At 31.0% G+C, this 13,640-nt stretch overlaps 1 protein-coding gene across 1 annotated transcript in view; it reads left to right on the top strand.

Annotated features, from left to right (window-relative positions):
* Window positions 1-3,551: 3,551 nt before the first annotated feature.
* Window positions 3,552-13,640, top strand: part of LOC106677165 (uncharacterized) — a gene marked incomplete at its 5' end in the record, with an annotated part of 298,497 nt that continues 288,408 nt past the window's right edge. The window contains 1 exon segment of the mRNA XM_067049284.1: window positions 3,552-3,630. Coding sequence (XP_066905385.1) covers window positions 3,552-3,630 — 79 coding nt within the window.

Raw genomic sequence — 13,640 nt, 5'->3', positions numbered from 1 at the left:
CCAAAATCCTACGTAAAATCCTTGATGCTCCTTATTACGTCACAAATAAACTCATTCATAAAGACCTTAACATCCCATTCGTTGCAGATTTGACCCAAACCAGATATGGGTCTTTTTATTCCAAACTCCTAACCCATTAATTCTTAATCATTCATCCTTAACAATCCCTGCTAATCCTCCGAGGCGTCTGAAAAGAAGATGGCCACGAGACCTTCTAGTTTAAATTAATGTTTGAAGTACCAGCAATGGGTGGTTCCTTCCCAAGATTTTCAAGTGTATATGAAACATACTACATATTTACTTATTGTATTATTTTGTACAGTTGTAAATTACAATAAATAAATAATAAAAAAAAAAAAATCTTCTCTGCTTTTATAATATCATGTTTACTTTGCCAGTAATGCTTACATATTCCAAAAAAGGTTAGTTAAGGTGCTTTTATGCATCAGTTTCAACCGAGATTCCTTATCTTTAAGTGTTATTTAGCTTGCTTAAAATAGATAAGACGAAAAATTTTCGTCATTTAATGATTTTTTATTTTGCAAAGGAAAATCCGCTATACAGACTGTTAACAAAATTTGCAGTGTGTATGGCGATGATGCCTTAGGAGAAAGCACCGTCCGTAAGTGGTTTGCTCGGTTCAGAACAAGAAATTTTGACTTGGAAGACACAAAGCGCTCAGATCGTCCTTCAACTGTTGATGATGACCAAATTTAAGCATTGGTCACAGACAATACACACTCTACGACACGGGATATCGCAGAAACGCTTAACATATCTCATGCAAGTGTCTAAAGGCATAGTCTTCCATCACGATAACGCCAATCCTCAAATGTCTTTGCAGACCCGAAAGAAATTATTGGAGTTTGGCTGGGATGTGATCCCCCGCCCACCCTATTCACCAGACCTTGTCCCAACAGATTTTCACTTATTTCGGGCCCTTCAAAACTCTCTTAACGGGAAACACTTTAATTCGTGTGAGGACTGCAAAACTTACTTAGAGGAGTTCATTCCGCAAAAATCTGAGGACGGAATTAATAAATTACCTGAAAGATGACAACATGTAATAGATCAAAATGGGTCATATATAATTGATTAAAAATATTTACAAGAATCTGAAGTTTTTATTGAAATCACCAGTAAAAAACGCTACGAACTTATTTTACAACCCAATAAATGTATTGGGCATGTTTGGCTCTGTACAACAGCCCATATTTCTGAAATGTATTGCTTTTAGCATGAATATATATACCAATATATACTTTGATTCTGCACTGTTTCCTTTTTTTTTAGTGGTCTACATTTTAAGGAGTTTTGAGTTGTAATTTTGTTGTTGTGGGCTTTCTTTGAATTTTATAATGTGCACACATTGGTTTTGACATTTAAACTAAACCTTAATAGAACTTATTCCCTTAATTCGTGTCCTGGCACGTTGTTTCTGAAGTTTTACCTGGTTTGTTGCCAACGCACTGGAGGGGGCGCTAGTGTAAGGTTCCTGAACAGTGGATTTCTTTGGTGCAGTATAGAGTTAAAAAAACTTTATGTGCCTGCGTTGGATGAACTCAAGCACAGTAGGTAGTTCGAAGAGCTCGTGTAGATGATCTGTCTTCATCTTCTTCAGCGAAATTGGCCGCAGAATCTTCCGCAACACTGTATCCTGGAAGCGTAGATGACGCTATGTCCCTTCTCTGAGATGGATGAAGAATGGAGCACCATATAAAAGTGCTGGTCTCTAAATAATTTTATAAATTTGGACTTTGAGCCTTAGTAAGAGTATGGGTAATGATAAAAGGTGGTGTAACCGGTATGATCTGAGACGGAATCGTTTGGTCTTCATGTAGCAATGACCTGACAGTGCCATGTGGCGATCTAATTTAATGCCCAGATAAACTATAGAGTTTGAGGGCCTTAGTACGGGGTTTGCCGCTGGGAGCGTGCGAGGTAGTCTGCTTTCCTTCCCTTTCTGTAGTGCGAACACTACGGAATCTGTTTTTGCAGGGTTTGCCTCGATGTTGAGATGGTGCTGTTTATTACTATCTCCTGGCATGTTTCTCCTCCCGCGTGAGGACATGTTTGGCGCTGGCGCTGCTGATATACATTGCGATATCGTTTGCGAAAGCGGCTATTGTGTCAATGAGGTTATGCCCCACGACGCCCGCAGTGTATATAGAGAAGAGGAGAGGAGACAGGATCGCACCTTGTGGAACACCGCACGTAACTGAGATTATTCTGAAGTGATTGTCACGAACCCGTACAGTAAGGTTGTTTTAGAGCCTTATTCTATGCCCAGATTAAGTTGGGTTTTATAGGTAGTTAATAAGAAAAAAATTGGAAATAGAAAATTTTAATATTCCTGCAAATGGATGAGACAATAAAGATCAAATTGTAGGCGAAAGCGAGAAAGAAAAAAAATTTAAATATACTCTATAATATAGTTGATAAAATAAAGTAAAACAATATTTAATATAAAAAATAAATAATAATCTATAGGATAAAAATAGAAGAAAAAATAAAAGATGGAAAACTACGCAAAAGTAATAAATGATAAGACGCTTTATAAAACAGAGAAAGAAAACATGGAAACTTCTTTGAAATATAAAAATATATTGAAGCAATGCAAGGAAAATGTAATGTAAAATTAACAAAAATACTAATTGGATAAAGAACACTACAAAATAAAACTAACCTAATGAGTTCTGGATAAAAACATTAATAAATAACAATGGTAAATTTAAGTAGTGATTACAAGATACTATTGCATTTAATTAATATTACAACTTGTTGTAAATTACTGTTGATATTATTTTGTGGGCTATAGAAACACTAAGATATATTACGGCTATTTAAACTATTCTAAGGCTAACAGGTAGTTCCACGACTGCATTTTATTTATTTACATATATATCTGTATTTCTATTATGTATCTCCATCCTGGTGGGAACCGACTTTAAATTTTTAGAAATGTATGTAATATATTTAATTGAAGGACTAGACCCCTTGCTTTGGTATGCTAGATATAATTGTATATAATTAATCATTGGCGTTTTTCTCCAACGGTAATTTGTTTACCAATTTACTAGAAAATGATAATGAGGTGGCATTTAAGGATTCTAAATTACAAATTGAAGTCTTGTTTACATTAGTTTATATTTACAACTATGTAAAATTTGAGCTATAATAATCTATGAGAGGGCATGGAAGACCTATTTACTTAAATTTTAATTAAAATTTAATTTTTAAAATAATGAACTCAACATGCTAAGTATCAAATTATGACTTTTTCTATCGACCATTGTCCAATATATCCGGTTCTACAAAATGGAACTGTAATAACCTACAATTACTTGATTATGTAGATTTTTTTTTTCTTAAATTTAATGTTTTGAATATCATAATAATATTTTTTATCAACCAATGATAATCAATTATTATGTTTTTGAGAATATTAATTGGAGATTGCACAAGTAAAAAATGCAACCTATTTTTGGTTACTTCTATATATATATTTTTTTATACTAAATATTAGTAATAGATTTTATATATTTTTGCAGAACACCAGGACAGAATGGAGAACTGGTTATCAGCTATTCGGGTGGAAAGCTGTTCCAAAGCCCCAAGGAAACACCTCAGGTATATCGTTTATTCCAATTGCTATTTAAATTTGCATTATTTATTCAGTTATTCAAAAAACTTACCAAGATTGAAAGTATGGAAATGTAATAGGATGAAAATAATTGGAGTAATTCGTTTCCAAACTCCTTCCCCTAATATAGTCGGACCTGAAGTTGTTAGGGTCCATCTCATTTTCACTTTGTAACAGCCCTCCTTACCATTTTGCTTCCTTTCTATCAGTGCTGGGCAAAAGGCAATGATAATAAAAATTACTGTCAAATTACTGTAATTGTGTAAAATGAAATTACAATTTTGATTATTAATTTCAACTACTCAGGGATCCTCAGGTCGATTGTGTAAATATTGTATATTAGAGTGTAAATGTGACTAGAGACTATATTATTTTATCATTATGTTATTTTATTTATTTATTTTTCATACAGATAGTTTGATTATGTTCATTTTGTTTATTCTTTATTGTTTGTTTATATTTTAATATAGTTTTTTTTTTAATTTATTTTTATTTATTTATTTTAGTATGTATGAGATCATTCATCACTATTACCTATTGCCCACAACTGTGTGGCAGATTGTAATATCTATCAATAAATAAAAAGTATGATTTAAAAAAAAAAATCAACTACTTGATTGATTATTGTAATTATGATAATTGTCCGAAATAATAATTACTAGTTGACCAAAGAAATTACAATTACGTTTGTTCAACATCGCTCACTACCGACGATATTCATGCACTAAATAAAAAATAAAAAAGCCCCCGCCATCCAAAATTAACACTGGGATTTCAAATTTGAACTGCAAGGTTCCTCCCGTATCTAATCCTTACAATCCAAAATCTTCAACTCAACCTTATTTTGTCACAAATAAAATTATCCATAGAGACATACTTAACATATTGCTTATTATTGTTAGTCTTAGTATAAACCAGAATAAACATATACTTTAGTATATTTCTAATAATTTAAACAACGTGTAATATTTTTTAAATATTATAAATTATGTTTTATGATAGTAACAGTATCAATAAAATTGTGATAAGATACAGATCGTACAGAGATTATTACATTTACTAGACAAACGGTCTAAACTTCCAACTCATAACAAAAGACTGATCTACATGACTGTAATAAGGCCAATCTGGGAGTTGATCTTTGGGGTTCCACTAAACCTTCGAATTTCTCTCGTATCCAATCCTTACATTCCAAAACCCTTCGTAAAATTATCAATGCCCTTTGCTTTGTCATAAATAAAATCATACATAAAGATCTTAATGTTCCAGATCTAGCCCCAACCAGATATCAGTCCTTCCATTATAAACTACCTGACCACCTAAACCCATTACTTTCTAAATTGCTTCCTCTTCCATTCCTGACAACCCTCCGAGGTACCTGTAAAGAAGATGGCCTCGAGACCTTCCAATGTAGAAATATTATAAGAGTGCTTCCAATGAATAGTTTCGTTACAAGCGTGTATCCCTCGATTATGATCTTACATCAAATTTACCAGATATATTTTGTAGAAATATAGTTGAAATAGCAATAAATAAATAAATAAAATCTTCAAGGAATAAATTTAGTTTCGAATCTGTCCAACATACTATACCTTACAGTCCGTGATATATAAAATTTTGTTTCAAATGTACTAAATAGTTTTTCTTTTATTTTTTTGAAAAAATAATTTGATAATTAGCGTCACATCGTTTATCGTTAGTTTCTTAATTCTGCCCCTTCTAAATAGAATTTAATTATTTTTTTTTTATAATGTTTGGATAAAGTAGCCGTATTTTGTATGTAATTGCATAATAATTTTTGTTTTTCATATTTTTTAGAGTTTTCAATTTAATGAAAAATTCTGTATCCAAAATTCGATTTCCTCATGGTATCTTATGTTGTACCGATTTTAACAAAGATTTATTTAGATGATATATGATATACGTTGATACCCAAAATTCAATTTCATGTTTATATATGAGTTTATTTATGAAACGGTAGTTCAGAAGTTAAATGTATATATAAAACAGTTAGTAGTAAGTGAACATCTTATTTTATATTTTTTTTGAAAGATGGTCAGAGGGTGTGGTCAGCAAACAAACAAAAAATTATTTATTCGTGCCGACGTTTCGACCAGAACTTCAGGCCTCCATCAGGGGTAAAAAGCAAAAATAAATAATAACCATCACCCAGAGAAATGTAAAAACTTAAAATAAATAAATAAACCAAATTTTGGAAATATACACAACAATGAATTGAAAATAAAATAGTAGATAAATATATATTAGTAGATTAATAATAATAAAATATGATGAAATATAATATTATAGAGGTAAAGGTATGTTTAAGGTAAGATCCGTAAGCAGTGTCTAAAATAATAAAATACAATTTGAATCAACATAATGAAATGTAAGAAAGAACATAAATATACGATGAGGTGTAGATATTTGACTGTAGATTAATGATTGCAGAAGTTTGTCGGGAGTGCGGTCAGCAACAACATAAATAAACAAAACAATATTTATTTATTTTATGCCGACGTTTCGACCTGAGTTTCAGGTCTTCATCAGGGCTATAGAACAAAAGAGATAAAAACAACATTTAGAGAAACATACAATTGAAAAGGAATAGTATACAAACAAGTTTAGAATTATACAAAATATTGAATTGAATCATAAATGTTAAACAAATTAACTGATAATTGAATAGTAAAAAAAAATTAATTGATTGATAATCGTGGAATTCTCCTTTCTCGTTCTCATATTTGTTACATTGTTCTTTTCCCAGTCTCCATATTCTACCTTCTCCTGTTGTATATATACACACACACATATACATTTATATTTTTGGTATAAGTTGATGCTCACACTGTAAATCCGATATAAGCCATTCACTATTTTTTATTGTCTGTCATAGTGTTCAATTTGTAGATTCAATTTATTTATTTAATTTTTCAGTTTTTTAAACACTACTTGCATATCTTATATTATACATAGCTTCTTATCTACATGATATTATATTTCATCTTTCACCGTTTTCAATCTACTACCATCTAATTCCACGATTATCAATCAATTAATTTTTTTTTACTATTTAATTATCAGTTATCAATTTTTTATCATTTATGATTGAATTCAATAGTTTGTATAATTCTAAATGTGTTTGTATATTATTCCTTTATAATTGTATGTTTCTCTAAATGTAGTTATTATCTCTTTTGTTCTATAGCTCTGATGAAGACCTGAAACTCAGGTCGAAACGTCGCTTAAAACTATCTACACCTCATTAAAAATTTAATTTTGCAGCACTCGACTTTTCTTATTGCATGAAAACATGCCTGACATATGGGCTCAGATCCATTCACATGTTTCCAAATCTATTTTTGGTATTTCATTGTAACATTATGAAGTGGACCTTCCATTGTCGAGAAAAACAGTAGAACGCGCTATCTGTCGAAGCTTTATAGAACGAATGCTATCTCTCCGACCATTCTGTTTCCGAATCGATGGACCATTGTTGTAAGAAGTTGGCTGATTTTACGCCGAATTCAGCCTTAGTGGCTCTCCTATACTGAACTCGGACCGATTCGGTGTGTATAAAAAAAAATGACCGTTTTATCAAAATCGAGTTTTCGAAAGCATTCTCTAACCTTGTTTAAACTCATTCGACTTCTTCTTCAAATAATCCTTAGTTTAGTTATTTGTTTCAAAGAAAAAACAAGACAGTGTCCTGCGAAATTCTCCTAATTTTAAGGCATTACTGGAAAAAAAAAATTCATAGCCACTGAAGAAACTCGTGAAATTATTAAATATGAAGGTGAAGGTGTCCTTGACCAGCGCACTGCACGGAGTTGGTTTGAAAAATTTATCAATGCATATACGACGTTGGAAATGTTATTTTAATATTATTTATTATTTTAATACTTAATAATCCTTTTAGAGCATTCTCTAACCTTGCTTAATCTCATTCGACTTCTTCTTCAAATAATCCTTAGTTTAGTTATTTGTTTCAAAGAAAAAACAAGACAGTGTTCTACGAAATTCTTGTAATTTTAAGGCATTACTGGAAAAAAAACTTCATAGCCACTGAAGAAACTCGTGAAATTATTAAATATGAAGGTGAAGGTGTCCTTGACCAGCGCACTGCACGGAGTTGGTTTGAAAAATTTATGAATGAATATACGACGGTTGGAAATGAAGAAGGGCTCCGGGCAACCATTAATGGATATTGTACGGTGTAAGTAAGGTAAAAAAAAAAGAGAGAGAATAAATACAGTAATAAAAAAAATATATTAAAAAAAAATATGGACATTAATGAGAGTGATGAAAATAAAAAATCACTCCTGGTCTGTGAACGCTGTTAGGACAGTTAATACAAGTTAATAGCATATAACATGACATTTACAACTCTTCATTAAAGCAGATTCAGTAAATTTGATCATAGTTAAAATGGAGTGTTACAGGCGTGTAGAGAAACTACACATTCGTAGCACTCTAATGACATTTTACATTAGCTGGTCTTGTGGCCATCATCTTTATAGAAATCGTATTTTAGCAAGGTTGACAACAATAGATATTATTGTATTTTAAATGTGGACTAATAAGGAGAATATTTGTTATATCATGTATGAAATTATATTTAAAAACTATTTAATTAATTATTAGTTATTAATTTTTTAATTATTGTTTTGTTATTTGTGAATTGCAGTATGGCTGAAACCTTGTGTACTGGAAATGGGATATTCTTTTTAATAATAATACAAAAATTTCAATGAAAACGTTTTTCATTTCTATTCATTTAAATTTTTTTTTGTCTTAAATATTATATTTTCTCTTTTTTGAGACTGTTTATTATTGTTTAAATAAAATAATTTTTATTCAATTTAAGTCCTGAAACAATTTTATTTATTTATTTAAAATAATCATCTGTGCAGAATAACCAGCAAAAAATTTTAAATTATTAGATATAACGTTTAAATTTATATCAAAGGTATTCTAATTTATAATTAATAATGTCCGTTAAAAATGAATGTATAATAAAAGCTGTTATTTAATAGATATCCTTGAGGAAGGCCTGGGCCCTGTTTCATGATGAAAGCTAATAGTATTAGTTCATAGTACAAGTTTAGAAACAACTAGATAATTGTACTAATACTTATTTTTTTCATAATAGGGAGGACTATTAGTGATATTACAGGAGTTAAAAAGTACTAAAGTACAAGTTACTATTGTACAAGTCAGAGTACTTGTATTAAGTTAAATCGACAAGACTAATAGTATTAGTTTGTACTTTATTATGAAACAGGCCCCAGGTTGGACGAAACGTTGGTTGTTTAAAGAAATAATAAAGTGTTCTTCGAGACTTAACTTGGATACCAGAATTAGGCTACTATAAAACTAATAGCTAAAATTGCCATGGATACGATATTTATTATCAATGGTTCATTCATGAATAAGAGTCGTATCCATGGCAACATTAGCTATTAGTTTTAACTATAGCTAACTTTTGCTCTGTTGGATACAAATTCGTTTATTAATGATTTATTATAATGATTGTTTGAGGGTGTTTTATTTCATTTTTAACATACACAATTTTGATCCAATATACTCTCAACTTTTATTTTAAAAAGCTCTCCAACGTTTCGGCCCTCAGGCCATTTTCAAGGAGACCTTAAATATTGATGTCATGTTCTTTAAAATCTTATCTGCAGGCTAATTGGTCATGTCAACGTTTTATACTTTAAATTTAAAACTTTTTCACACAAATAATCTTCTCTTTTTCCACTTACAAAGATCACTTATAACAGAATCTACCTTCAACAACATGTTGAATTAATATACTTTCAAATAAAAGTTGAGAGTATATTGGATCAAAATTGTGTATTTTAATAATAAAATTATTTTATTTAAACGTTTTTCTTCAGAAGTAGTTATCTTTTTGTTTTAGCCAATTGTTAAAAAAGTTGTGTCCTAATCCCATCGGCTTTGTTAGTGTTGGGAGCAACAGGTGTGAATTGATCCGTCTGCATCTTGTATATCTCTTTGCCTTCTGATACTCGTGCGTTATCCAGACTTCAATATCATAACAAATCGATTAACGGTTATTATCGAGAAGTCGAATCATTTTTTTTTTTTTTTTTTACAAAAGTATATTAGCTATACTGTATTATTATAAATAAATAATTTATTTATTGATATTTACAACTGTATACACATATATACAACAAGTAAATTTCCTGTAGATGACATAGTAACATGATAAAAACATGTGGAGAATCTACCCACTGATAGAACTCCAATAACATTTCTAGAGAAGAAGATCTCGAGGCCATCTTCTTTTCAGACGCCTAGGAGGATTATTAGGTAATGAAGGAGAAGCCAGGCTAGAAACAAGTGGATTTGAGTGGTTGAGAAGTTTATTATGGAAGGAACGGTATCTGGTTCTGGCCAAATCGGCAACATATGGGACATTGAGGTCCTGATGGATGACTTGATTTGTGACAAAGTAAGGAGCATTAAGGATTTTGGACTGTAAGGATTGGATTCGGGAGGAATTCGATGGTTTAGTGGAGCCCCGAAGCTCAACTCCGTATGTCCAGATAGGCCTTATAATAGTCATGTAGATCAGTCTTTTGTAATGGATTGACAATTTAGACCGTTTGTCTAGTAAATGTTGCAATAGTCGGAATCTACGAGCAGTTTCTTGTCTTTTTAGTCTTGTATGAGGATTCCATGTCAGTCGTTTGTCTAGATGTAGTCCTAAGTAACGGATCAAATGATAGATTTAAAAATTATGCTCCCTTAACTTAGTCTAAATATTATATAGTTGATTCTTTATTTATAGACTCAATTCCTTATTTAAAATATACTAAGCATGTTTGACTGTGTATTTTATTATAATACAGATAGTATAAGATCCCAACAGGATAAAAAAGACAGTTATTTCACACCAATTTTTGATTACTTTAATGAAATCTATGAATAATTACTAATCGAAATTGATAAGTGCCACAAAATATCATGTTTTAAAACAAATCCCATCAAATCACCCTTACTCATCATCGTTAACCTACCGACTGTTCTACAGTATTCTTTAATGATGTTGCTCTTACCCCTGCCGAACATATCCTCTAACTTGGGCTTCAACTGGACAAACGACTGACCTGGAATCATCACACAAGACTGAAAAGATAGTAAACTTCTCGTTACAACACTTATAGACATACGCTCTAAACTTCAAATCCATTACAAAAGACTGATGACTGTAATCTGGACATACGGAGTTGTGGTTTCGTGCTCAACTAAACCTTCCAGTTGTTCTCGTAACCAATCCTTACTTAAAATCAGTTTTCTAGAAAAATATTTCTCTTCAACTATTAATACAAAACTAATATTTAGACAACAAAATCATCCATAAAGACCTTAATGCTCCATATATAACCGACCTAGCCCGAAACAGATATCCTTCCATCAATCGACTATTACAGCACTTACTAGACAAACGGTCTAAACTTCCAACACATTACAAAAGACTGATCTATATGACTGTAACAAGACCAATCTAGACATATAGAGTTGAGCTTTGGGGCTCCACCAAACCTTCGAATTCCTCTCGTATTCAATCCTTACAATCCAAAATTCTTCGTAAAATCCTCAATACAAAGTAAGGATACTTTGTCACAAATAAAATCATACATTAAGACTTTAATGCTCATTCTTCTTCCATTCCTGACAATCCTCTGAGGTGCCTGAAAAGAAGATGGCCACGAGACCTTCTAATGTAAAAACATTATTAGAGTGCTACTAATAGCTAGTTTCTCTAGACACCTGTATCATTCCATTATATCATAGATCAAATTTATTAAATGTATTGTTATCTACAGTTGTAAATATAATTAACCCTTTGAGCGTGAATCGACTCTCTATTAATAAAGTGCAGAGCGTCGGAATACCGACTATTCCGTAGTTTATTATTAGTATCGGACTTGTACGAATGTGTCTTAGCGCGCGCATGTATGTCGTTATTAATAAGTTAATAACATTTATAAAAAACCATTTAAAATATTTTACTGTGTATTTAACATTGTTTTTGTATTTTTTTTTTTTTTAAGTAAAGGTTCCTACCTGCAAAATGTCAAGTAGTGATGATAAAAACACTTGTGAATCTTTGCGTGAAAATGTTTCTCTTGATGAAAATAGTGACGGTGAAAAATGTTTACAAATAGAAGGCGTATTTGTAGTGAAAGTAGTGAATCTTCCGAAGATTAGTCAACTGTTTTCGACGTGTACATTTGTGCAACTTCCTTCTGACAAAAATAATACTTTTTTCGAAATTCCCGGACTAAAACAGTTAACCAAACACGCCGATATTGAAAACCTATGTGATATTTTGAATTGTTTTTTACTTCTTTGCTCATCAAACCTATAGTACTAGAAATTAATCGATACGCCCAATGATTTCTATCCTATAAATACAGTTATAATAAAAACTGTGTTTCATTTAAGTAGTTTGATATTTCCCTTGCACATAATTGAAAGAATTACGAAAATTCATCAACATTTGAAGAAAATAATTAGGATTCTGTGCACACTTAATTAATAAGGTACTTTTTTTTCAAAAATTCTTTAGCAACTTATGCAAAATATGTGAAAACAAGCTCAGCCATAAAAGGGTTAAATAAATAATAAAACAACGACGCATGTTTGATAATTTACTGAAAGAAAGTGGTTTTCATGTGTTTTTATTTTTTTTTTTATTTTTTTTTTATTTATTTTTTTTTTTTATTGATATTTACAACTGTATAAAAAAATACAACCAGTAAATTTGATCATAATGCCAAAATGATATGATACAGGATGTAGAGAAACTACCCAGTAGTAGAACTCTAAAAACAGTTTACAATATAAGGTCACGAGGCCATCTTCTTTTCAGGCGCCTCGGACGATTGCCAGGAATGGAAGAGGAAGCAAGTTTAGAAACGAGTGGTTTTGGGTGGTTAGGGAGTTTATTATGGATTGATGTGGTTAAAATTAAAAGAGTAATTTAAGCTCATCCATCAAATACCTCCATACTAGGGGGGGGGGGGTAGAAATTTGTCGAAAATCAGTTTAACATTTATTCCCTCAATTAATTAGTCGGCCAAAAAGTAGTCAAATAAATTTTCCACTTAGATTTCAACAACAAATTAATTTTTTATACTTCGTAGAGTCATTGGCGTACCCAAAGGAAGTCAGCTCCCCCCATCCCCTTAGGAGTTTCAACAAATTAATAATTTAATAAAAAAAAAAATTTTTTTCAAGGAGATTCTAATTTTAATAAATAATAAACGACTATACCAATTATATAAACTGTTTTTAAAATTTTGCTTTCATTCTCCAAATCCGTGCTGAAATGTCCTGACTCCTCCTCCTAGTTTTGATCCAGGGTACGGTCTTGCGTGGAGTCATTAATAAACATTTTTCACTTTTTTCTATTCAGATTCATTAATTAGATATTATTGTCTATAAAATTGAGAAGAAACTTTACTATTGATTCTCAAATAAAGAAGAAAAAATCTTCAACAAGTATACTTGAAGTGGATAAGGCAAGTGTAAACAAAAATAAATCACGAAGAGGTACATTATATAATTCACAAATCAAGATTATGAAAATTGTCTTTACAAAAGATGATGTAATTTGGTTATCTTTACTAAATCATAAACTTGAAGAGTGTGTTTGTTTGAACTGATTTCAGGAACTACAAGTCCGATTTGAAAAACTCTTTTTGGGTTATTCAAACCGTTCTTTGGTTACGAGAGCCTAAGAGGAGAAAAAAAGGCAGTTATTTCATCCCAATTTTTTATTAATTTAATGAAAACTATGTACAATTACTAGTCAAAACTGAAGAATCTGCCAAGTATAGTTAAGGGGAATACAAAATGGCGACAGTTTCAAAACGTTAAAAAAATGTTCAGTCTGAGCTCTATATTCTTAAAACTACCAACAACACTAGAAAACCTAAGAAAACATTATTTAAAG

This window comes from Halyomorpha halys, unplaced genomic scaffold, assembly GCF_000696795.3.
Source record: "Halyomorpha halys isolate HHAL.00 unplaced genomic scaffold, Hhal_1.1 Scaffold89.1, whole genome shotgun sequence".
Taxonomy (NCBI): domain Eukaryota; kingdom Metazoa; phylum Arthropoda; class Insecta; order Hemiptera; family Pentatomidae; genus Halyomorpha; species Halyomorpha halys.
The sequence above is the reverse complement of the archived record's forward strand: the minus strand, read 5'-3'. Positions and strand labels throughout refer to the sequence as shown.